At 48.4% G+C, this 26683-nt stretch overlaps 1 protein-coding gene across 1 annotated transcript in view; it reads right to left on the reverse strand.

Annotated features, from left to right (window-relative positions):
- Window positions 1-26683, reverse strand: part of EMILIN1 (elastin microfibril interfacer 1) — a 48528-nt gene that overhangs the window by 7437 nt on the left and 14408 nt on the right. Inside the window, exons 2-5 of the mRNA XM_060754793.2 lie at window positions 25585-25710; window positions 20709-20911; window positions 16415-17118; window positions 5443-6733 (exon numbers count right to left, since the gene is read on the reverse strand). Coding sequence (XP_060610776.2) covers window positions 5443-6733; window positions 16415-17118; window positions 20709-20911; window positions 25585-25710 — 2324 coding nt within the window. The remainder of the gene's footprint in view (window positions 1-5442; window positions 6734-16414; window positions 17119-20708; window positions 20912-25584; window positions 25711-26683) is intronic.

Genomic DNA, 26683 nt, shown 5'->3' on the forward strand with positions numbered 1-26683 from the left:
CCTCCATCTTCCACCCTCCTTTCTTCTATCCATCTACCACTCATCACCCTCTCCTTCTTTTCTCACTCTCACCCTTTCTTCCTCCCCTCTTTCCCCCTTTGCTCTCTCACTTCCTTCCTTCCCTTCCCTTCCTTCCCTTCCTTTCCTTCCTTCCTTCCTTCCTTCCTTCCTTCCTTCCTTCCTTCCTATCTTTCGCTTCCTTCCTTCTATATTTCCCCCTCCTTCCCCCTTCCCTCCCTCCTTCCTTCCTTCCTTCCTTCCTTGCCTTCATTGCTTCCCTTCCCCATCCTTCCATTTCCCGCCCTTTCTTCTATCCATCTACCACTCCTCACCCTCTCCTTACTTTCTCACTCCTTCTCTTTCTTCCTCCCCTCTTTCCCCCTTTGCTCTCTCACTTCCTTCCTTCCCTTCCTTTCCTTCCTTCCCTTCCTTCCTTCCTTCCTTCCTATCTTTTCCCTCCTTCCTTCTATACTTCCCCCTCCCTCCCCCTTCCTCCTTCCTTCCTTCCTTGCCTTCATTGCTTCCCTTCCCCATCCTTCCTTTTCCCGCCCTCCTTTCTTCTATCCATCTACCACTCATCACCCTCTCCTTCTTTTCTCACTCTCACCCTTTCTTCCTCCCCTCTTTCCCGCTTCTCTCTCTCTCACTTCCTTCCATTCCTTCCCTATCTTTCGCTTCCTTCCTTCTATACTTCCCCCTCCCTTCCCCTTCTCTCCTTCCTTCCTTCTCTTCATTGCTTCCCTTCCCCTCCCTCCATCTCCCACCCTCCTTTCTTCTATCCATCTACCACTCATCACCCTCTCCTTCTTTTCTCACTCTCACCCTTTCTTCCTCCCCTCTTTCCCCCTTCGCTCTCACTTCTTCCCTTCCTTCCTATTTTTCCTTTCCTTCTATACTTCCCCCTCCCTCCCCCTTCCCTCCCTCCTTCCTTCCTTCCTTGCCTTCATTGCTTCCCTTCCCCCTCCTTCCATTTCCCGCCCTCCTTTCTTCTATCCATCTACCACTCATCACCCTCTCCTTCTTTTCTCACTCACCCTTTCTTCCTCCCCTCTTTCCCGCTTCTCTCTCTCTCACTTCCTTCCATTCCTTCCCTATCTTTCGCTTCCTTCCTTCTATACTTCCCCCTCCCTTCCCCTTCTCTCCTTCCTTCCTTCTCTTCATTGCTTCCCTTGCCCTCCCTCCATCTTCCACCCTCCTTTCTTCTATCCATCTACCACTCATCACCCTCTCCTTCTTTTCTCACTCTCACCCTTTCTTCCTCCCCTCTTTCCCCCTTTGCTCTCTCACTTCCTTCCTTCCCTTCCCTTCCTTCCCTTCCTTTCCTTCCTTCCTTCCTTCCTTCCTTCCTTCCTTCCTATCTTTCGCTTCCTTCCTTCTATATTTCCCCCTCCTTCCCCCTTCCCTCCCTCCTTCCTTCCTTCCTTCCTTCCTTGCCTTCATTGCTTCCCTTCCCCATCCTTCCATTTCCCGCCCTTTCTTCTATCCATCTACCACTCCTCACCCTCTCCTTACTTTCTCACTCCTTCTCTTTCTTCCTCCCCTCTTTCCCCCTTTGCTCTCTCACTTCCTTCCTTCCCTTCCTTTCCTTCCTTCCTTCCTTCCCGCTTCTCTCTCTCGCTTCCTTCCATTCCTTCCCTATCTTTCGCTTCCTTCCTTCTATACTTCCCCTCCCTCCCCTTCTCTCCCTCCTTCCTTCCTTCTCTGCATTGCTTCCCTTCCCCTCCATCTTCCACCCTCCTTTCTTCTATCCATCTACCACTCATCACCCTCTCCTTACTTTCTCACTCCCTCTCTTTCTTCCTCCCCTCTTTCCCCCTTTGCTCTCTCACTTCCTTCCTTCCCTTCCTTCCCTTCCCTTCCTTCCTTCCTTCCTTCCTTCCTTCCTTCCTTCCTTCCTTCCTTCCTTCCTATCTTTTCCCTCCTTCCTTCTATACTTCCCCCTCCCTCCCCCTTCCTCCTTCCTTCCTTCCTTGCCTTCATTGCTTCCCTTCCCCATCCTTCCTTTTCCCGCCCTCCTTTCTTCTATCCATCTACCACTCATCACCCTCTCCTTCTTTTCTCACTCTCACCCTTTCTTCCTCCCCTCTTTCCCGCTTCTCTCTCTCTCACTTCCTTCCATTCCTTCCCTATCTTTCGCTTCCTTCCTTCTATACTTCCCCCTCCCTTCCCCTTCTCTCCTTCCTTCCTTCTCTTCATTGCTTCCCTTCCCCTCCCTCCATCTCCCACCCTCCTTTCTTCTATCCATCTACCACTCATCACCCTCTCCTTCTTTTCTCACTCTCACCCTTTCTTCCTCCCCTCTTTCCCCCTTCGCTCTCACTTCTTCCCTTCCTTCCTATTTTTCCTTTCCTTCTATACTTCCCCCTCCCTCCCCCTTCCCTCCCTCCTTCCTTCCTTCCTTGCCTTCATTGCTTCCCTTCCCCCTCCTTCCATTTCCCGCCCTCCTTTCTTCTATCCATCTACCACTCATCACCCTCTCCTTCTTTTCTCACTCATCCTTTCTTCCTCCCCTCTTTCCCGCTTCTCTCTCTCTCACTTCCTTCCATTCCTTCCCTATCTTTTGCTTCCTTCTATACTTCCCTCTCCCTCCCCCTTCTCTCCCTCCCTCCTTCCTTCTCTTCATTGCTTCCCTTGCCCTCCCTCCATCTTCCACCCTCCTTTCTTCTATCCATCTACCACTCATCACCCTCTCCTTCTTTTCTCACTCTCACCCTTTCTTCCTCCCCTCTTTCCCCCTTTGCTCTCTCACTTCCTTCCTTCCCTTCCCTTCCTTCCCTTCCCTTCCTTCCTTCCTTCCTTCCTTCCTTCCTTCCTTCCTTCCTTCCTATCTTTCGCTTCCTTCCTTCTATATTTCCCCCTCCTTCCCCCTTCCCTCCCTCCTTCCTTCCTTCCTTCCTTCCTTGCCTTCATTGCTTCCCTTCCCCATCCTTCCATTTCCCGCCCTTTCTTCTATCCATCTACCACTCCTCACCCTCTCCTTACTTTCTCACTCCTTCTCTTTCTTCCTCCCCTCTTTCCCCCTTTGCTCTCTCACTTCCTTCCTTCCCTTCCTTTCCTTCCTTCCTTCCTTCCCGCTTCTCTCTCTCGCTTCCTTCCATTCCTTCCCTATCTTTCGCTTCCTTCCTTCTATACTTCCCCTCCCTCCCCCTTCTCTCCCTCCTTCCTTCCTTCTCTGCATTGCTTCCCTTCCCCTCCATCTTCCACCCTCCTTTCTTCTATCCATCTACCACTCATCACCCTCTCCTTACTTTCTCACTCTCTCTCTTTCTTCCTCCCCTCTTTCCCCCTTTGCTCTCTCACTTCCTTCCTTTCCTTTCCTTTTCTTCCTTCCTTCCTTCCTTCCTTCCTTCCTTCCTTCCTTCCTTCCTTCTATACTTCCCCCTCCCTCCTTCCTTCCTTCCTTCCTTCCTTGCCTTCATTGCTTCCCTTCCCTATCCTTCCATTTCCCGCCCTCCTTTCTTCTATCCATCTACCACTCATCACCCTCTCCTTCTTTTCTCTGCCTCTCCCTTTCTTCCTCCCTTCTTTCCCACTTTTCTCTCTCGCTTCCTTCCATTCCTTCCCTATCTTTCGCTTCCTTCCTTCTATACTTCCCCCTCCCTCCTTCTCTCCCTCCCTCCTTCTTTCCTTCTCTTCATTGCTTCCCTTCCCCTCCCTCCATCTTCCACCCTCCTTTCTTCAAACCATCCACCATCCATCAGCCTCTACTTCTTCTCTCGCTCCTTCCTTCCTTAGTTCCTCAATTCCCTCTCTTTCCTCTCCTCTCCTTTCCCTCTTCTCTCTGCTCTCCCTTCCCTATCTTCCCTCCCCCCTCCTTTTTTCTCTACTTCCCACTTCCCTCCCTCCTGCTTCTCACCTTCCTTCTCCTTTCCCCATCCCTCTATTTCCCACCCTCCTTTCTTCTTTCCATCTTCCACTCATCAGCCTCTCCTTCTTCTCTCCCTCCATCCCTTTCTTCCTTCCCTCTTTCCCTCCTCTCTATATCACTTCCTTCCTTCCCTTCCCTATCTTTCCCTTCCTTCTTCTATATCTCCCCTTCCCCCTCCTTCCTTGCATCCTTTCCCTTGCCTCCATCTTCAACCCTCCTTTCTTCAGTCCATCCACCACCCTTCAGCTTCTCCTTCTTCTCTCACTCCTTCCTTTCTTCGTTCCTCAATTCCTTCCTTCCTTCCTCCCCTCTTTCCTTCCTTCTCTCCCTTGTTCCCTTTCTTCTCTCTGCGCCTCCTTCCTTCCCTATCTTCCCTCCCCCTTCCTTCCTTCTCTACTTCTCACTTCCCTCCCTCCTTCCCTCACTTCCCTCTCCTCTTCCTTCCTTCCCTCCCTCTCTCCTTCCTTCCTTCTCTGCATTGCTTCCCTTTCCCTGCCTCCATCTTCCACCCTCCTTTCTTCAATCCATCCACCACCCGTCAGCCTCTCCTTCTTCTTCTCTCCTTCCTTCCTTCCTTCCTTCCTTCCTTCCTTCCTTCCTTCCTCAATTCCTTTTTTCCTCCCCTTTCCTTCTTTCTCTCCCTTGTTCCCTTTCTTCTCTCTGCTTCCCTATCTTCCCTCCCCCTTCCTTCCTTCTCTACTTCTTACTTCCCTCGCTCCTTTCCTCGCTTCCCTCTTCTCTTCCTTCCCTCCCTCTCTCCTTCCTTCCTTCTCTGCATTGCTTCCCTTTCCCTGCCTCCATCTTCCACCCTCCTTTCTTCAATCCATCCACCACCCGTCAGCCTCTCCTTCTTCTTCTCTCCTTCCTTCCTTCCTTCCTTCCTTCCTTCCTTCCTTCCTCAATTCCTTCCTTCCTCCCCTTTCCTTCTTTCTCTCCCTTGTTCCCTTTCTTCTCTCTGCTTCCCTATCTTCCCTCCCCCTTCCTTCCTTCTCTACTTCTTACTTCCCTCGCTCCTTTCCTCGCTTCCCTCTTCTCTTCCTTCCCTCCCTCTCTCCTTCCTTCCTTCTCTGCATTGCTTCCCTTTCCCTGCTTCCATCTTCCACCCTCCTTTCTTCAATCCATCCACCACCCATCAGTCTCTCCTTCTTCTTCTCTCCTTCCTTCCTTCCTTCCTTCCTTCCTTCCTTCCCCTTTCCTTCCTTCTCTCTCTTGTTCCCATTCTTCTCTCTGCTCCTTCTTCCTCCCCTATCTTCCCTCCCCCTTCCTTCCTTCCTTCCTTCCCTATCTTCCCTCCCCTTCCTTCCTTTTCTACTTCCTGCTTCCCTCCCTCTTCCCTCCATCCTTTCCTCACTTCCCTCTCTTTCCTCTTCCCTTCCTTCCTTCCCTCCCTTCAATCCTTGCTCCTTCCCTTCCTCTCTCCCACTCCATATGTCCTTCCTTCCTTCCATCCAGACACCCATCCGAACCTCTTCTCCCTCTCCCTCTTCCCTTTCCTTTCATTCCTTTCTTCTCTTCCATCTCTCCATCTGCCTATTGTTCCTCCTTTGTTCCCGCTTCCTGTCTCAGCCCCTGACCTGTGAAGTCCTGGAGGGAGAGGATCCGGAGCTCCTCCTGAAGGGCTTGGAAAGACCCGTTGAGGCTGCTGAGGCGCCGGTGGACGGTGGGCAGCTGGTTCCCGTGGATCTTGTCCAGGAGGGTCTCGTGGATGCGCAGGGTCCCGTTGGTGTCACGCAGGCAGCCCCAGAGGGCCGTGAGGTGCTTGTCCAGCCCCTCCTTGACCTTCCGCAAGGTCCCTGAGACCTTGTCTAGCTTCTCGCAGGAGCCCTCCAACTTGGCCAACCGCTCCATCAGACCCCCAGAAGACTGCCGGCAGTCGGAGGTCTCCGTCCGCAGGATGACCCCAAAGCGCTGGACTTCGTGTCCCAGGTCACGGAATCGCTCCTCGCTCTCGCTCACGTGCTCCGTCACCTCCTGCTGCACTCGGTTGATCTCAGCGATGATACGGTCCTTGGTGCCGCCCAGCTCGTGGAGGTCCGTCTGGTGCTTCTCCACCGTAGCCTGCAGCCCGGACAGTGACTCGTTCAAGGCGCTGAAGCCCAAAATCACCTCTGAGAGCTCTCCTTGTAGGGACCGCAGGTGGACCCCAGAAACACCTCCGATGACACTGAAGCCATCCAGAGGTTTGGAGGCCTCCTCCGGTGGAGATGGTGGTGTGGGTAGCTGCTCTCCTCCACTGCCAGCCAGAGGATCCGACCTCCTCCCACCTGGATAGCAGGCTGCCTGGCAGGACTCCACTTGCACCCGCAGTTGGTCCACCTCACTACGCAGGATGGAGCAGGACCCCAAGCTCTCCACCTCCTGCTCCAGCTTCTCCAGCCGCCGGTTGGTGCGGTTGGCATAGCGAGCCAGGTCCGGCGGCCCAGCGCTCCCCGAGACCACCAGCCGAGTCTCCAGTTCGCCCACCTCTCCGGCCAGCTTGCTCAAACCATCGCTGTTGGCCCCCACCAAGCCGTGCAACTGGCGGAGCTTCCCTGAGACGTCCAGCTGGTGGAGGCTGGAGCCCAGGAGCCGCAGCTGACCCTCGTTGTCCAGCACCCGCCGCTCCAAGTCGCTCAGGATGTCGCTGATCTGGGAGTCCTGGCTGCCCGGCGCAGAGCAGATTTGGGTGCAGGTGTGGACGCTGCTACGGATCCGGTCCAGGGACCCTTGCTGTTGGATGCTGCTGTCCTTCAGGGCACCCACGTCCCGAGAGAGGTTGGCCAGAGCCCGGTGGACGTGCGTCTGGAAGTCGTTCAGGCGGGAGAAGATGGCGTCCAGCTGCCCCTCGGCCCTACGCAAGCGCTCGTCAGCACCGGTCAGCATCACCTGCAAGGCCCATCAAGGAATACATTTATTATTTATTTTTATTTATTTATTAATGCGCTTGTATACCACTAATGTTCAACATCTTTATTAATGACTTAGATGAAGGGCTAGAAGGCATGATCATCAAGTTTGCAGACGACACCAAATTGGGAAGGATAGCCAATAGTCCAGAGGACAGGAGCAGGATTCAAAACGATCTTGACAGATTAGAGAGATGAATGGCCAAAACTAACAAAATGAAGTTCAACAGTGACAAATGCAAGATACTCCACTTTGGCAGAAAAAATGAAATGCAAAGATACAGAATGGGTGACGCCTGGCTTGAGAGCAGTACGTGTGAAAAAGATCTTGGAGTCCTCGTGGACAACAAGTTAAACATGAGCCAACAATGTGATGTGGCGGCAAAAAAAGCCAATGGGATTTTGGCCTGCATCAATAGGAGCATAGTGTCTAGATCTAAGGAAGTAATGCTACCCCTCTATTCTGCTTTGGTTAGACCACATCTGGAATATTGTGTCCAATTCTGGGCACCACAATTCAAGAGAGATATTGACAAGCTGGAATGTGTCCAGAGGAGGGCGACTAAAATGATCAAGGGTCTGGAGAACAAGCCCTATGAGGAGCGGCTTAGGGAACTGGGCATGTTTAGCCTGAAGAAGAGAAGGCTGAGAGGAGATATGATAGCCATGTATAAATATGTGAGAGGAAGCCACAGGGAGGAGGAGGGAGCAAGCTTGTTTTCTGCTTCCTTGGAGACTAGGACGCGGAACAATGGCTTCAAACTACAAGAGAGGAGATTCCATCTGAACATTAGGAAGAACTTCCTGACTGTGAGAGCCGTTCAGCAGTGGAACTCTCTGCCCCGGAGTGTGGTGGAGGCTCCTTCTTTGGAAGCTTTTAAGCAGAGGCTGGATGGCCATCTGTCAGGGGTGATTTGAATGCAATATTCCTGCTTCTTGGCAGAATGGGGTTGGACTGGATGGCCCAGGAGGTCTCTTCCAACTCTTTGATTCTATGATTCTATGATTCTATGATTCTAATATCTCAGCCTAAATCGGCGACTCATTGCGGTTTACAACACTTAAAAAACAACAATATTCAGTTTAAAAGCATAAAACACATATACAATACAAATTATTGGGCCACCAATAACCATCCCATGCATCTCGTAACTGGAGTCGCAATCCAAATTCATCGTCCATGATTACCAGTCCTTTAGTCATCATAATTCGTTGCAACGGATTAACCGAATGCTTGTTTAAACATCCATGTCTTCAATCTTTTCCGAAACACCATCAGCGAGGGGGCTGATCTTACCTCTATGGGGAGGGGGTTCCAAAGCCGAGGGGCCACCACAGAAAAGGCCCTGTCTCTCGTTCCCGCCAGCCGCACTTGTGAAGCCGGCGGGATAGAGAGCAGGGCCTCCCCACAAGATCTTAGGGTCCTGGTGGGCTGATAGGCCGAGATACGTTCGGATAGATAAGTTGGGCCAGAACCGTTTAGGGCTTTAAAGGCCAACGCCAGCACTTTGAATTGAGCCCGGTAGCAGATCGGCAGCCAGTGGAGCTGGTGCAGCAGAGGAGTTGTATGCTCCCTGCGCCCCGCTCCTGTTAGTATCATGGCTGCCGACCGTTGGACTAATTGGAGCTTCCAGGCTGTCTTCAAAGGCAACCCCACGTAGAGAGCGTTGCAGTAGTCAAGACGGGATGTAACCAGAGTATGGACTACCGTGGCCAAGTCAGACTTCCCAAGGTACGGTCGCAGTTGGCGCACAAGTTTTAACTGTGCGAATGCTCCCCTGGTCACCGCCGAAACCTGGGGTTCCAGGCTTCCCTGAGACATTGCAAACATGTGTTAATGGTTGTTACTAGGCTTGGGTAACCACGGAAAAATTTGGTTCTAAACTCGTTTCGTTTTTAGGGGGCCCTTGCGTTTCGTTTTTTTTAATAATTCCGAAATTTTCCTTTTAAAAATTTCGAAATTTACGAAATTTCGTAAAAATTATGAATTGATTCGTTAATGGCGGACGAGATTGCGCAATATGCTAAAAAAAACCTCCAAATGGGACAGAAGGAACTTCTGAAGCTTCCCTCTCTCGATTGTTGACTGTTGGTGTGATAAAACAAACAACAACTTTGGCCTGCATCAATAGGAGCCTAGTGTCTAGATCTAAGGAAGTAATGCTCCCCATGCTCTATTCTGCTTTGGTTAGACCACACCTGGAATATTGTGTCCAATTCTGGGCACCACAATTCAAGAGAGATATTGACTCTAAGCTGGAATGTGTCCAGAGGAGGGCGACTCAAATGATCAACAGTCTGGAGAACAAGCCCTATGAGGAGCGGCTTAAGGAGCTGGGCATGTTTACCCTGAAGAAGAGAAGGCTGAGAGGAGACATGATAGCCATGTATAAATATGTGAGAGGAAGCCACAGAGAGGAGGAGGGAGCAAGCTTGTTTTCTGCTTCCCTGGAGACTAGGACGCGGAACAATGGCTTCAAACTACAAGAGAGGAGATTCCATCTGAACATTAGGAAGAACTTCCTGACTGTGAGAGCCGTTCAGCAGTGGAACTCTCTGCCCCGGAGTGTGGTGGAGGCTCCTTCTTTGGAAGCTTTTAAGCAGAGGCTGGATGGCCATTTGTCAGGGGTGATTTGAATGCAATATTCCTGCTTCTTGGCAGAATGGGGTTGGACTGGATGATGGCCCATGAGGTCTCTTCCAACTCTTTGATTCTATGATTCTATGATTCTATAAAACTTGCACCAGACATGCGAAAATAATTACGAAATAATTACGAAATAATTTCAAAATAATTACGAAATAAATTGAAAAAATTGTTTCGAATCTTAATTACTCCTCACACTATTCCTGCATGGCTCAATATTGGATCGTAAGCTAATTTAAATACGAATTAATAACGAATTACGAAATTAACGAACAAAACCGCCCAAGCCTAGTTGTTACAGAACAGAGTTTGAACCAAGATTGCAAGGCATTTGCTGAAATTTTATCAAAGAGACTGAAAAAAAGTTATACAAACTTTAAAACATGAGGATGAAGTATTATTCTTGCCAAATAGGCATGTAAATAATCGTTCTAGGTGCCTTGTGTATCAAGAATAAATAGAAAACTATGATGACCGTAATGGAAAGCAGGTTGGTTTGATATTTTTAGATGCAGAAAAGGCATTTGATAATGTGCATTGTCCACCTATGGGGTTCTCAAAGTGAAGATTAATTTTGGACCAAATTTTCAAGGATGGATTAAGCAATACAGCAAGCAAAGTGCTCAGATTCTGCTTAATGGCGAATCGACAAAATCATGTAAAATACAGAAAGGAATAAGACAAGGATGTCCTCTTTCAGCATTGCTGTTTTTAATGGTGATAGAAGTATTAAATCTATATATTAAAAATGTAATTTTCATTTGTGGGATTAACATAGCTCAAAAACCACTGGACGAATTGACACCAAATTTGGGCACAATACACCTAACAATCCAATGTATGTCCTTCACTCAAAAAAATTTGATTTTGTCATTTGGGAGTTGTAGTTTCTGGGATTTATAATTCACTTACAATCAAAGAGCATTCTGAACTCCACCAATGATAGAATTGAACCAAACTTGGCACACAGTTCTCCCATGACCAACAGAAAACACTAGAAGGGTTTGGTGGGCATTGACCTTGAGTTTGGGAGTTGTAGTTCACCTACAGAGAGCACTGTGGACTCAAACAATGATGGATCTGAACCAAAATTGGCACGAATACTCAATATGCCCAGATATGAACACAGATGGAGATTGGGGGAAATCGACCTTGACACTTGGGAGTTGTAGTTATTGGGATTTATAGTTCACCTACAATCAGAGAGCATGCTGAACCCCACCAATGGCAGAATTGGGGAAAACTTCCCACACAGAACCCTCACGCTTAAGGCCATCCAGTCCTACTCCCTTCACCAGGACAAAAAAGTAATCAAAGCCCTCCTGACAAAGAGCCATCTAGACATAAATATAAATAGATATATATGATTAACTCACACACAGATATAGTATCCTAGATTTGAAAGGGACCCTTAAAGAAGGACAATGATATGTTGCATGTTCCAGGGTGGGCAAACCAGACACTCTCCACATCAACACTGACAAAGAAACAGCAAGAAATACTGTTTACCCACAAGCAGAAAGACATCCCATATATTAGAAACACCTTCTCATTACTTTATTTTCCAGCTCACCAGGCTGGGCCACAGCAACGCATGGCAGGGGATGGCTAGTATTTATTTATTTATCATGTCATCAGCAACCATACCATTGTATTACATTTCTAACAGAACAAAACAAACAGATAAAAAAAACACAGATTTTGCAAAACTTCGTAGTTGGTTAAATGTCCTTTGACCAGTCTCTGGCCCCTTGGAGTGCCTCTGGTGTTGCTGCAAGAAGGTCCTCCATCATGCATGTGGCAGGGCTCAGGTTGCATTGCAGCAGGTGGTCAGTGGTTGGCTCTTCTCCACACTCGCATGTCGAGGATTCCACTTTGTGGCCCCATTTCTTGAGGTTGGCTCTGCATCTTGTGGTGCCAGAGCGCAGTCTGTTCAGCGCCTTCCAAGTCGCCCAGTCTTCTGTGTGCCCAGGGGGGAGTCTCTCATTGGGTATCAGCCATTGATTGAGGTTCTGGGTTTGAGCCTGCCACTTTTGGACTCTCGCTTGCTGAGGTGTTCCAGCGAGTGTCTCTGTAGATCTAAGAAAACTATTTCTTGATTTAAGTCGTTGACGTGCTGGCTTATACCCAAACAAGGGATGAGCTGGAGACGTCTCTGCCTTGGTCCTTTCACTATTGGCTGCTTCTTCCTGGTGGATGTCAGGTGGTGCAATACCAGCTAGACAGTGTAATTTCTCCAGTGGTGTAGGGCGCAGACACCCCGTGATAATGCGTGATAATAACAGCCGCATCTACTGTTTTAGCGTAGTGAGATGTGTTCCACACTGGGCATGCATACTCAGCAGCAGAGTAGCATAGCCCAAGGGCAGATGTCTTCACTGTGTCTAGTTGTGATCCCCAGGTTGTGCCAGTCAGCTTTCATATGATATTGTTTCTAGCGCCCACTTTTTGCTTGATGTTCAGGCAGTGCTTCTTGTAGGTCAGAGCACGGTCCAGAGTGACTCCCAGGTATTTGGGTGCGCTGCAATGCTCCAGTGGGATTCCTTCCCAGGTAATAATCCTCAGAGCTCGGGATGCTTGTCTGTTCTTAAGGTGAAAATCACATGTCTGTGTTTTAGATGGGTTAGGGATCAGCTGGTTTTCCCTGTAATAGGCAGTAAGGGCACCTAGAGCTTCGGAGAGCTTCTGTTCAACCATCGCAAAGCTCCCTGCTTGAGCAGTAATGGCATGATCATCAGCATAGATTCTACAGCTAGTAGAATAATAGCATCCTAGAATTATTCTACGGCTAGTAGAATAATAGAATCCTAGAGTTGGAAGAGACCTCGAGGGCCATCCAGTCCAACCCCGTTCTGCCAAGAAGCAGGACAATCGCATCCAAAGCAGCCCTGACAGACGCGTGCTTTGAGCAATAATTGCTGAAGAAGACATCAAGGGAGTTAATAGAAAAGGTCCAGGTTATAAATTAAAAAGCATTTGAAGAGGATTTGGAGATATCCTCCGAAGATCCTCTGCATACAGGCAGGAGTTTGGTTTTCGTTTTGAAGAAAGCGGGTTCTTATTATTGGTTTTCACTTTGAAGGAAGCGGGATTCAGAATCAATAAAGAGGAAACAACTGTTTTGATTAAGAACATGACTGAAAAAGAACAAAAAGCTTCAAGTGAGAAGTTGGGTTTCCAGGTTGTCCAAAAGGTTAAATATTGCTTCTCCAATTGTAATTATGGAAAAATATGGCGGAAGACTTGCCAACCTTCATCTGATCAAGGGAAGAGACCCAAGGTTAGACTTCAGATATTATGATGTGATAAGAAAACAAGAGAAATGGGTCTCCCTCGTTGGAAAATGGATTACTATTCCTGTTGTTTGCTGTGGATGAAGGTTGGTTAATACTTAAGATTTATTGTTGTTCATTCGTTCAGTCGTCTCCGACTGTTTGTGACCTCATGGACCAGCCCACGCCAGAGCTCCCTGTCGGCCGTCACCACCCCCAGCTCCCTCAAGGTCAGTCCAGTCACTTCAAGGATGCCATCCATCCATCTTGCCCTTGGTCAGCCCCTCTTCCTTTTGCCTTCCACCTTCCCCAGCATCATTCCCTTCTCTAGGCTTTGCTGTCTCCTCATGATGTGGCCAAAGGACTTTATCTCTGCCTCTACTATCCTTCCCTCCAGTGAGCAGCCGGGCTTTCTTTCCTGGAGGATGGACTGGTTGGATCTTCTCGCAGTCCAAGGCACTCTCAGAACTTTCCTCTAACACCACAACTCAAAAGCATCTCTCTTCCTTCGCTCAGCCTTCCCTAAGGTCCAGCTCTCACATCCGTGGGTGACTACAGGGAATACCATGGCTTGGACTAGGCAATGGATCTTTGTTGCCAGTGTGATGTCTCCACTCTTTACCATTTTATCCACATTGGACATTGCTCTCCTCCCAAGGTGAAGAAGGAAGCGTCTTCTGATTTCCTGGCCACAGTCTGCATCTGCGTCATCTTCCCACCTAGAAATACAAAGTATGTCACGGTCTCCACATTTTCTCCCCCTATTTCCCAGTTGTCAATCATTCTTGTTGGTTTTTTGATGTTTAGCTGCAACCCAACTTTTGCGCTTTCTTCTTTCACCTTCGTGAGAAGGCTCCTCCTCAATACTTAAGATTATTTCAATTAGTAGGAGAGAGAGTTGCCAGATAGAATCATAGAATCCTAGAATCCAAGAGTTGGAAGAGACCTCCTGGGCCATCATCCAGTCCAACCCCATTTTGCCAAGAAGCAGGAATATTGCATTCAAATCACCCCTGACAGATGGCCATCCAGCCTCTGCTTAAAAGCTTCCAAAGAAGGAGCCTCCACCACACTCCCTCTGGGGCAGAGAGTTCCACTGCTGAACGGCTCTCACAGTCAGGAAGTTCTTCCTAATGTTCAGATGGAATCTCCTCTCTTGTAGTTTGAAGCCATTGTTCCTTGTCCTAATCGTTTTATGCTTTAGCCTTGTGGACCTTTTCCCTACAGGTGTTGGCTATTTGTTTGAATTGTGGATTGATGCTGTTGATCCTGTTTGTTGCGTTGTTATGTTTTAATTGCACTGACACTGATAATTGTACCATGTAAACCGCATTGAGTCGCCTGTTAAGGGCTGAAAAATGTGGTATAGAAATAAAGCAAATAAATAAATAAATAAATTCTTCTTTGGTGATTTCTCCCTTTTTCCACTTCTTGTACATGTCCTCCTCTTCCTCTTCCTCCTCCTGCGTCCTAGTCTCCGGGGAAGCAGAAAACAAGCTTGCTCCCTCCTCCCTGTGGCTTCCTCTCACATATTTATACATGGCACTCATCATATCTCCTCTCAGCCTTCTCTTCTTGAGGCTAAACATGCCCAGCTCCTTAAGCCGCTCCTCATAGGGCTTGTTCTCCAGACCCTAGATCTGCTCCCTCCTCCCTGTGGCTTCCTCTCACATATTTATACATGGCACTCATCATATCTCCTCTCAGCCTTCTCTTCTTGAGGCTAAACATGCCCAGCTCCTTAAGCCGCTCCTCATAGGGCTTGTTCTCCAGACCCTTGATCATTTGAGTTACCCTTCTCTGGACACATTCCAGCTTATCAATATCTCTCTTGAATTGTGGTGCCCAGAATTGGACACAATATTCCAGGTGTAGTCTAACCAAAGCGGATGTACAAGCTGCGTTTAGAAAAGGCAGAGGAACCAGAGACCCAATGGCCAATATCCGGATGCTGGATAATAGAGAAAGGCAGGGAGTTTCAGAAAAACATCTACTTCTGCTTCATTGACTCTTCTAAAGCCTTTGACTGTGTGGATCATCACAAATGGTGGCAAGTTCTTGGTGGGATGGGCATCCCAAGCCCCCTTCCCTCTCTCCTGAGGAATCTATATAAAGACCAAGTAGCAACAGAATGGTGCTCATCTCCATTTCTAAGCCGAAGAGCCGGCGTTGTCTGTAGACACCTCCAAGGTCATGTGGCTGGCATGACTGCATGGAGTGCTATTACCTTCCCACCAGAGCGGCACCTATTTTATTTTTATTTTTTGTTGTTTCAGGGCAACCAGTCAATTATATTACATTTCTAACGGAACAAAGCAAACAAACAGACAAAATACAAAATTTGTGAGTTTGGTAGTGGATTAAATGTCCTTTGACCAGTCTCTGTCCCCTTGGAGTGCCTCTGGTGTTGCCGCAAGGAGGTCCTCCATAGTGCATCATGTGGCAGGGCTCAGGCTGCATTGCAGCAGGTGGTCAGTGGTCTGCTCTTCTCCACACTCGCATGTCGAGGATTCCACTTTGTGGCCCCATTTCTTCAGGGTGGCTCTGCATCTCGTGGTGCCCGAGCGCAGTCTGTTCAGCGCCTTCCAAGTCGCCCCGTCTTCTTCTGTGTGCCCAGTGGGGAGTCTCTCATTTGGTATCAGCTATGGATTGAGGTGCCGGGTTTGAGCCTGCCACTTTTGGACTCCCGCTTGCTGAGGTGTTCCAGCGAATGTCTCTGTAGATCTTAGGAAACTATTTCTTGATTTAAGTCATTGACGTGCTGGCTGATACCCAAACAAGGGATGAGCTGGAGATGTCCCTGCCTTGGTCTTTTCACTATTGGCTGCTACTTCTCGGCGGATGTCAAGTGGTGCAATACCAGCTAAGCAGTGTAATTTCTCCAGTGGTGTAGGGCGCAGACGCCCCGTGATAATGCGGCATGTCTCATTAAGAGCCACATCCACTGTTTTAGCATGGTGAGATGTGTTCCACACTGGGCATGCGTACTCAGCAGCAGAGTAGCATAGCGCAAGGGCAGATGTCTTCACTGTGTCTAGTTGTGATCCCCAGGTTGTGCCAGTCAGCTTTCGTATGAGATTGTTTCTAGCGCCCACTTTTTGCTTGATGTTCAGACAGTGCTTCTTGTAGGTCAGAACACGGTCCAGAGTGACTCCCAGGGATTTGCGTGCGCTGCAATGCTCCAGTGGGATTCCTTCCCAGGTGATAATCCTCAGAGCTCAGGATGCTTGTCTGTTCTTAAGGTGAAAGAATAGTGGTACCTATTGATCCACTCACATTTGCATTTTTTCGAACTGTTAGGTTGGCAAAAGCTGGGGCTGACAGCGGAAGCTCATGTTGCTCCCAGGATTCGAACCTGCCACCTTTCAGTCAACAAGCTCAGCAGTTTAGCCCACTGTGCCACCGGGGACTTCAATATTATTATTATACAATTATAATAATACAATGCAATTAATATAATATATTATACTGTGTTGTAGGATGTCCCTCTTGCAGAAACAATTTTTTTGCAGTTCAATAAACGTTTCCCATGTTTTTATGACGGAACCAATTCGGAACTGACTGGACTGACCTTGAAGGAGCTGGGGGTGGTGACGGCCGACAGGGAGCTCTGGCGTGGGCTGGTCCATGAGGTCACGAAGAGTCGGAGACGACTGAACGAATGAACAACAACAACAACAACACCAATTCGGAAACGATACTTATAACCCAGGAACAAAAATAGTGCAATGGAAAGCCTCACCTGAAGGTCAGCCAGGTGCTCCTCCAGGCCGCGGCGAGTGGTGTTGACACGCCCCTCAATCTCGGACATGCGCCGGTCCAGTGTCCAGGGAGGGGGCTGTAGCCCGTGGCCTCCGGTCTGTCCGGTCAGCATGGCCAAAGAGTCCGAGAGGGCATCCAAGCGTTGTTCCAGGCCACCCACCCGGCCGTCCAGCTGAGAACAGCAGTCCTCCTTGGGCAACCGGTCAGCCAGGTGTCCCAGATGTTGCCGGACGGCATCCACGGCATCCCGGTTCCGTTGGTCCACAGCAGTGACCAGCTTCTCCAGGGCGCGCATGCGCTCACGGTCTTCCACCTGCTGTCTCTGCAGACCCTCCACTCCGGCCAAGCAGGAAGCACAGGAGCTCTGCAGCCGACGCTCCACTTCCCGCAGGACTTCGCCCTTGACGTCGGAGCCGGTGCTGCCTCCGCCGTTCTCCTGGTCGGAGATGCGGTTGTCCAGGCGCTGGAGGTGGCGCTGGATCTCGTTGAGGGTCTCCTTCATCTCCGGGTGGGCGGCCGCATCTGCCGGCTGCTTGCCGTTCAGGGAGGCCTCCACAGCCCGCCGTACATCCTCGGTCAGCTTAGCATTGTTGGCCTGGAGGGTGGACTGGAGGTCCTGCACCTGCTTGGTCAGGCGCTGGACTTTGTCCTCCAGCTGCTGCACCTTCTCCGAGTCCCTGGAGCCTGCAGTGAAGAAAAGAGAGTGTGATGCAACAGCATGATTCTTGGCTCCATCTCTAGAAGAATAGTGTTGATAACAGGTATGGACAAATTTGGGCCCTCCAGGTGTTTTGGACTCCAACTCCCACAATTCCTAGCAGCCGGTAGGCTGCTAGGAATTGTGGGAGTTGAAGTCCAAAACACCTGGAGAGCCCAAGTTTGCACTTGCCTGTATACCGACCCAGAAGAACCGGGCTATGGTGTATGGTTTGAATGAAACTGTATGAAAGATATATGGTTGGGGTGTGGAGGTGCCAATCTAAGATTGAGGCTGGGCAAACCACAAAAAGGAGGAGAACTGCTGAACTGATGACATGGCCAGAGACAAATGATTAATTCTCTGGTGGAAAACAACATGTTTACATTACCGGAGACAATTGCTCTTTTAAATTACGAAAGTGTTTACAAGGTTCCTTACATTAAAAGAAGAAAGCAAATAAGGCTCCTTAAGAAGGAAAACCAGTTAAGGAAGAAAAGTCAACCTCTGTCCAGAAACTGATCGAATCAGGATGTTCTGCGGTGGAAAACAACATGTTTACATTACCAGAGGCAATGGCTCTTTTAAATTACAAAAGTGTTTACAAGGTTCCTTACATTTAAAAAAGGAAGCAAATAAGGCTCCTTAAGAAGGAAAACCAGTTAAGGAAGAAAAGTCAACCTCTGTCCAGAAACTGATGGAATCATGATGTTCTCTGGTGGAAAACAACATGTTTACATTACAACCGGCAATGGCTCTTTTAAGTTACGAAAGTGTTTACAAGGTTCCTTACATTAAAAAAAGGAAGCAAATAAGGCTCCTTAAGAAGGAAAACCAATTATCCTTTAAGGAAGAGAAGTCAAGCTCTGTCCAGAAACTGATGGAATCAGAACATTCTGTGGTGGAAAACAACATGTTTACATTACAACCGGCAATGGCTCTTTTAAGTTACGAAAGTGTTTACAAGGTTCCTTACGTTAAAAAAGGAAGCAAACAAGGTTCCTTATGAAGGAAAACCAATTATCCCTTAAGGAAGAGAAGTCAAGCTCTGTCCAGAAACTGATGGAATCAGAACATTCTGTGGTGGAAAACAACATGTTTACATTACAACCGGCAATGGCTCTTTTAAGTTACGAAAGTGTTTACAAGGTTCCTTACGTTAAAAAAGGAAGCAAACAAGGTTCCTTATGAAGGAAAACCAATTATCCCTTAAGGAAGAGAAGTCAAGCTCTGTCCAGAAACTGATGGAATCAGAACGTTCTGTGGTGGAAAACAACATGTTTACATTACCAGAGGCAATGGCTCTTTTAAATTACAGAAGTGTTTACAAAGTTCCTAACGTTAAAAAAAGGAAGCAAACATGACTCCTTAAGAAGGAAAACCAATTATCACTTAAGGAAGAGAAGTCAACCTCTGTCCAGAAATGGATGGAATCATGATGTTCTGTGGTGGAAAACAACATGCTTGCATTACCAGAGACAATGGCTCTTTTAAATTACAGAAGTGTTTACAAAGTTCCTTATGTTAAAAAAATGAATCAAACATGGCTCCTTAAGAAGGAAAACCAATTATCACTTAAGGAAGAAAAGTCAACCTCTGTCTAGAAACTGATCGAATCAGGATGTTCTGCGGTGAAAAACAACATGTTTACATTACCAGAGAAAATGGGAGAGGGAGGCGGGATGAGAGGAAACAATGCATTCTTGAGTGGATTATGAAGATTAGGAAATGTCCAAGTGACCAGCGAGTCCTAAGGGCCTGTGAGCCAGTCTGGCTATTGTCACTGAGCGGTTGCAATAAATATTGATGTTTGGCGATCCTGTCATAATCCGGATTTTTCCAGTGCTGAGACATAGGAACAATGGGGGAACTTTAGTGGAAGTTTCAATGAGAAAAAAAGTTGAATGGGTGACAGATTAGGACGGGGTGCGGCTTAACGAAGGCCTCCTCTGTCCTACTGAGATATGATCAAAATGCCAAGTGATCGCTTCCTCTGGGGGGCCAACTCCGAGGCCAGAGGTCACAATCCTTTGTTATTGTCCATGCAAATAGTGTCTTTAGATAAGGATCTCTTCCAACTGAGGATTTCCTCCTTTCCAGGGTCACAGGGGCGGCTTCTTATATTTTTATACATTTTTTCAATAAAGGGGAATTGGCAAAAGAGTCAGGAAAAGGTCAGGCACACAGGGAGAAATATAGAAATCATGTTATAGAAAATATACCCACTTATCCCTCCCACCAGAGTCCCATAGAAGTTCAAGAGAGCGCATAAGTGTAAAGGGAGGGGGTTTCTCAGTAATAAATGTGTTACCTTCTGCCATATATGAAACCTAGGGCATAAAACCTTGGTTCCGTCCTGGGCCCGGTCCTGTTCAACATCTTTATTAATGACTTAGATGAAGGGCTAGAAGGCAGGATCATCAAGTTTGCAGACGACACCAAATTGGGAGGGATAGCCAAGACTCCAGAGGACAGGAGCAGGACTCAAAACGATCTTGACAGATTAGAGAGATGATTGGCCAAAACTAACACAATGAAGTTCAACAGTGACAAATGCAAGATACTCCACTTTGGCAGGAAAAACGAAATGCAAAGATACAGAATGGGGGACGATGAGGCCTGGCTCGAGAGCAGTACGTGTGAAAAAGATCTTGGAGTCCTCGTGGGGAAGAAGGTGAACATGAGCCAGGAATGTGATGTGGCGGCAAAAAAAGCCAATGGGATTTTGGCCTGCATCAATAGGAGCCTAGTGTCTAGATCCAAGGAAGTAATGCTACCCCTCTCTTCTGCTTTGGTTAGACCACATCTGGAATATTGTGTCCAATTCTGGGCACCACAATTCAAGAGAGATATTGACAAGCTGGAATGTGTCCAGAGGAGGGCGACTCAAATGATAAAAGGTCTGGAGAGCAAGCCCTATGAGGAGCGGCTTAAGGAGCTGGGCATGTTTAGCCTGAAGAAGAGAAGGCTGAGAGGGGATATGATAGCCATGTATAAATATGTGAGAGGAAGCCACAGGGAGGAGGGAGCAAGCTTGTTTTCTGCTTCCCTGGAGACTAGGACGCAATGGAACAATGGCTTCAAACTACAGGAGAGGAGATTCCATCTGAACACGAGGAAGAACTTCCTGACTGTGAGAGCCGTTCATCAGTGGAACTCTCTGCCCCGGAGTGTGGTGGAGGCTCCTTCTTTGGAGGCTTTTCAGCAGAGGCTGGATGGTCATCTGTCAGGGGTGATTTGAATGCAACATTCCTGCTTCTTGGCAGAATGGGGTTGGACTGGATGGCCCAGGAGGTCTCTTCCAACTCTAGGATTCTATGATTCTATGATTCTATGATTAAATGTACACACTATCTAACATGGGAAGGGTCCTTGTTGTTGTTAGTGTCTTGGCAAATTGATGAAGGCTTAACCCTTATTATCCAGTCTGGGGTCCTTGTCCTTAGCAAAACTATAAGTTACTATCTTTTAGGGGGGGGGGGGAGGTCACGTTCGATTTCAAAACTGACCACAGTGAGTGGCTCAGTGTCCCCTTCCCATTGACCCTCACTGGTGCCTCTGGCCACTGACCGCTTACCTTCTCCCCCGAGGCCGCTGAGTGTGTTGCTGAATCCGGAGAGGTTGGGTCGTCCGTTGGGGGGCCTTGGGGGCCGAGGGGTGGTGAGGGTCACTCCGCCTTCTGCACAGTCGTCCCCCGAATAGCCAGGGCAGCAGCGCCACTCCATGTCCGAGACTGTCTTGTAGGCCACCTTGTAGCGCGGGCGCAGGAAGCTCCGGTACCTGGATGGAAGGGAAGGAGGGAGGGACAAAGGGATGAGGGTCAGCTAGGACTGGGGGCATCTGCCTGACCCCACAGAGGAGTAACATCAAAACTGCATAGCCCAGAACTTGGGGAAGGGTCTCTTTTTTGAACCACCATTCCCAATACTAGTTCGTTACTGTAATTTTTAGATTATCTTATTGTAGAATCATAGAATCCTAGAGTTGGAAGAGACCTGATGGGTCGTCCAGTCCAACCTCATTCTTCCAAGAAGCAGGACAATCACATTCAAAGCACCCCCAACAGATGGCCATCCAGCCTCTTTAAAAGCCTCAAAGAAGGAGCCTCCACCACACTTTGGGGCAGAGAGTTCCACTGCTGAACAGCTCTCACAGTTAAGAAGTTCTACCCAATGTTCAGGTGGAATCTCCTTTCCTGTAGCTTGAAGCCATTGCTCCACATCCTACTATCCTTTCCCTATACTTAGGCCCATGATGGCGAACCTATGACATGTGTGTCAGCACTGACACGCGTAGCCATTTTCGATGACACACAGCCGCATGCGGCCACATACAGAGAAGATGGGGCCGCATTCCAAGTAGGACATCTTCCTCTTCATCTTGGAAAGAAGTGACAAGTGGAGTGCCGCAGGGTTCCCTCCTGGGCCCGGTCCTGTTCAACATCTTTATTAACGACTTAGATGAAGGGTTAGAAGGCAGGATCATCAAGTTTGCAGACGACACCAAATTGGGAGGGAGAGCCAATAGTCCAGAGGACAGGAGCAGGATTCAAAGGGATCTTGACAGATGAGAGAGATGATGGGCCAAAACTAACAAAACGAAGTTCAACAGTGACAAATGCAAGATACTCCACTTTGGCACAAAAATTAAATGCAAAGATACAAAATGGGTGACGCCTGGCTCAAGAGCAGTACGTGTGAAAAAGATCTTGGAGTCCTCGTGGACAACAAGTTAAACATGAGCCAGGAATGTGATGTGGCGGCAAAAAAAGCCAATGGGATTTTGGCCTGCATCAAGAGGAGCATAGTGTCTAGATCTAAGGAAGTAATGCTACCCCTCTATTCTGCTTTGGTTAGACCACATCTGGAATATTGTGTCCAGTTCTGGGCACCACAATTCAAGAGAGATATTGACAAGCAGGAATGTGTCCAGAGGAGGGCGACTCAAATGATCAAGGGTCTGGAGAACAAGCCCTATGAGGAGCGGCTTAAGGAGCTGGGCATGTTTAGCCTGAAGAAGAGAAGGCTGAGAGGAGATATGATAGCCATGTATCAATATGTGAGAGGAAGCCACAGGGAGGAGGAGGGAGCAAGCTTGTTTTCTGCTTCCCTGGAGACTAGGACGCAAGGGAACAGTGGCTTCAAACTACAAGAGAGGAGATTCCATCTAAACATTAGGAAGAACTTCCTGACTGTGAGAGCCGTTCAGCAGTGGAACTCTCTGCCCTGGAGTGTGGTGGAGGCTCCTTCTTTGGAAGCTTTTAAGCAGAGGCTGGATGGCCATCTGTCAGGGGTGATTTGAATGCAATATTCCTGCTTCTTGGCAGAATGGGGTTGGACTGGATGGCCCATGAGGTCTCTTCCAACTCTTTGATTCTATGATTCTAGGACATTTCATCCTCGGCTCCTACACCAGCATTTTTCTATAATGCCGAGATATATGGCATTATAGTAAAAGTAGGTAAGTTAAATAATTAGTTTTTGGTTTATTAAATACAGTTATATATTACAATAATATATTTTTGTCATTAAACTATAAGTATCATGAAATTATGGGTTTTTTCTCGACGTGACACCCCACTCGAGTTATGCTTGGTTTTTTTGGCGAGTATTGACACACCAAGCTCAAAAGGTTGCCCATCAATACTTAGGCGATCCCTCGTTCTTTGAGGATGATGATCCTCCAAGTGCAGTATCTTGGTGGTGGGTCCATAGGTGGAGTCTTTTTCTTGATCTGCATGTTCTCCTGCAGCGAGGACATCAGTTTCCAGACGGAGGTCATCCCAGTCGTGGTTGGATTGACGTGGCTCCTTCCTCTTGGCATGTTTCTCTCTTTCGCCCTCCATTCGCGCCTCTTCAAATTCTGCAGCACTGCTGGTCACAGCTGACCTCCAGCTAGAGCACTCAAGAACCAGGGCTTCCCAGTTCTCTGTGTCTATGCCACGGTTTTAAAGATTGGCTTTGAGCCCATCTTTCAATCTCTTTTCCTGCCCACCAACATTCTGTTTTCCGTTCTTGAGTTCGGAGTAGAGCAACTGCTTTGGGAGACGGTGGCCGGGCATTCAGACAATGTGGCCAGTCCAGCAGAGTTGATGTTGGAGGACCATCGCTTCAGTGCTGGTGGTCTTTGCTTCTACTTCCAGCACACTGACGTTTGTGCGCCTGTCTTCCCAAGAGATTTGCAGGATTTTCCGGAGGCAGCGCTGATGGAATCGTTCCAGGAGTTGTGTGTGACGTCTCTAGACAGTCCATATCCTGCAGGCGTATAGCAGGGTTGGGAGGAACCCTATACAGGAAAGGCTGGAGTTGGCCCATGCGTCCTCCCGCAATCCTTAGGGAGGCTCATCAGGGGGCGCCCCATCCCTTCCCATGCGCTCCTTCTGCGAGCATGACTTCTGGGCCCCCGCCAGGCAGCAACCACAGGCATCCACCCGGCCCCCCCTCCCTTGTGGCATTTCTTCAGATGTTCAAACAAGGCTCCAAGGCTCCTTCCCAAGCTTCTCTTCTCCAGGCTAAACACCCACCACTCCCTCAAAGGGCTTGGTGTCCAAACTTGGCCCAAGTGATGAAGAAGAAGGGCTCTGTAGGGTTGTTCTTAAGTTGCATTTGTTTGTAAGCTGGAACAGGGGCATGGTTTAGGTATAACTCCGTCCAGCTAGGTAGATAGATAGATAGATAGATAGATAGATAGACTGACAGACATATACATACACACACACACACACACACACACACGCACACACACACACACACACACACACATATATATATATATATATATCCAGATAGATAGATAGATAGATAGATAGATAGATAGATAGAGATAGATAGATAGATAGATAGACAGACAGATATACATATACATACATACACACACACACACACACATATATATACTTTGGCCACATCATGAGAAGAAAGGAAAGCTTAGAGAAGACAATGATGCTTGGGAAAATGGAAGGAAAAAGGAAGAGGGACCGACCAAGGGCAAGATGGATGGATGGCATCCTTGAAGTGACTGGATTGACCTTGAAGGAGTCCCTGGGGGTGGTGACAGCTGACAGGGAGCTCTGGCGTGGGCTGGTCCATGAGGTCACATAGAGAAGATGCTTGGGAAAATGGAAGGGAAAAGGAAGAGGGGCCGACTAAGGGCAAGATGGATGGATGGCATCCTTGAAGTGACTGGATTGACCTTGAAGGGCCTGGGGGTGGTGACGGCCAACAGGGAGCTCTGGCGTGGGCTAGTCCAGGAGGTCACCTAAAGAAGACAATGATGCTTGGGAAAATGGAAGGAAAAAGGAAGAGGGGCCAACCAAGAGCAAGATGAATGGATGGCATACTTGATGGGACTGGCTTGACCTTGAAGGAGCTGGGGGTGATGATGGCCAACAGGGAGCTCTGGCGTGGGCTGGTCCAGGAGGTCACCTAGAGAAGACAATGATGCTTGGGAAAACGGAAGGAAAAAGGAAGAGGGGCCGACCAAGGGCAAGACGGATGGATGGCATCCTTGAAGGAACTGGATTGACCTTGAAGAAGTTGGGGGTGGTGACGGCCGACAGAGAGCTCTGGCGTGGGCTGGTCCATAAACTCACAAAGAGTTGGAAACGACTGAACGAATGAACAACAACATACACACACACACACACACACACGTTTTAGCTTTGGATGACCTAGGGAAAGGTGGACACCCCTTGGGACTTCCTTTACACCTGGAATATTGTGTCCAATTTTGGGCACCACAATTGAAGAGAGATATTGACAAGCTGAAATACTGTGTCCAGAGGAGGGCGACTAAAATGATCAAGGGTCTGGAGAACAAGCCCTATGAGGAGCGGCTTAAGGAGCTGGGCATGTTTAGCCTGAAGAAGAGAAGGCTGAGAGGAGACATGATAAGAGCCATGTATAAATATGTGAGAGGAAGCCACAGGGAGGAGGAGGGAGCAAGCTTCCTTTCTGCTTCCTTGGAGACTAGGATGCAATGGAGCAATGGCTTCAAACTACAAGAGAGGAGATTCCATCTGAACATGAGGAAGAACTTCCTGACTGTGAGAGCCGTTCAGCAGTGGAACTCTCTGCCCCAGAGGGAGTGTGGTGGAGGCTCCTTCTTTGGAAGCTTTGAAACAGAGGCTGTATGGCCATCTGTCAGGGGTGATTTGAATGCAATATTCCTGCTTCTTGACAGAATGGGGTTGGACTGGATGGCCCATGAGGTCTCTTCCAGCCCTATGATTCTATGATTCCTTTGTTGCTATAGCTGAAGCCTAGGATTGCATTGGCCTTTATAGCTGCCACATCACACTGTTGGCTGATGCTCAAGCGGAAGTCCACCAAGACCCCAGAAACCTTTCCCATGGACTGTTCCTAAGCCACCCTGCGCTTCATTTCCTCTTCCTAAGTGGTGAAGAGCAGCATCCTCCCACCCATAAAGGAATCCCAGTGGGGCTCCACACTTACGCCAGGACCCGAGAGCATTGCATCTGCCCCCAGGCGCACGGCTGGTAGTCGGGCTTCACGTAGGTGTCAATGCCGTCCTCCACCACGCAGCTCACACTTCGCGACACAACGTAGGCGCACCAGTTCCTGCAATGAGAGAGAGTGTATGGGTCAGATAGCGGCCAGATAAATGAGAATGAGAGAAGGAAGCAAGTTAAGTTAAATGTGCCACAATCAAGCAAAGCACTTCCAATCCTTGATTTCAGATTTCCAAATGTTGATTGTACCACTGTTGAATTCCACTGTCTGTTTATTATTGTCCCTCACGACACTATGTAACACCATTTTTGTTCCTGGCTTATCAACGTCATTTCCTAATTGATTCTATCACAAACACACAGCGAAAGTTTATTAAACTGCCCAAACTTGGTTCTTGCAGGAGGGACATTTTGCTCTCATTTCTCAATGAATATCTCATAGAGACCCAACCAAATTACTTACTCATAGAATCATAGAATCCAAGAGTTGGAAGAGACCTCCTGGGCCATCCAGTCCAACCCCATTCTGCCAAGAAGCAGGAATATCGCATTCAAATCACCCCTGACAGATGGCCATCCAGCCTCTGCTTAAAAGCTTCCAAAGAAGGAGCCTCCACCACACTCCGGGGCAGAGAGTTCCACTGCTGAACGGCTCTCACAGTCAGGAAGTTCTTCCTAATGTTCAGATGGAATCTCCTCTCTTGTAGTTTGAAGCCATTGTTCCATTGCGTCCTAGTCTCCAAGGAAGCAGAAAACAAGCTTGCTCCCTCCTCCTCCCTGTGGCTTCCTTTCACATATTTATACATGGCTATCATATCTCCTCTCAGCCTTCTCTTCTTCAGGCTAAACATGCCCAGTTCCCTAAGCCGCTCCTCATAGGGCTTGTTCTCCAGACCCTTGATCATTTTAGTCGCCCTCCTCTGGACACATTCCAGCTTGTCAATATCTCTCTTGAATTGTGGTGCCCAGAATTGGACACAATATTCCAGATGTGGTCTAACCAAAGCAGAATAGAGCATGGGGAGCATTACTTCCTTAGATCTAGACACTTTGCTCCTATTGATGCAGGCCAAAATCCCATT

This window comes from Anolis sagrei, chromosome 1 (assembly GCF_037176765.1).
Source record: "Anolis sagrei isolate rAnoSag1 chromosome 1, rAnoSag1.mat, whole genome shotgun sequence".
NCBI classification, from domain to species: domain Eukaryota; kingdom Metazoa; phylum Chordata; class Lepidosauria; order Squamata; family Dactyloidae; genus Anolis; species Anolis sagrei.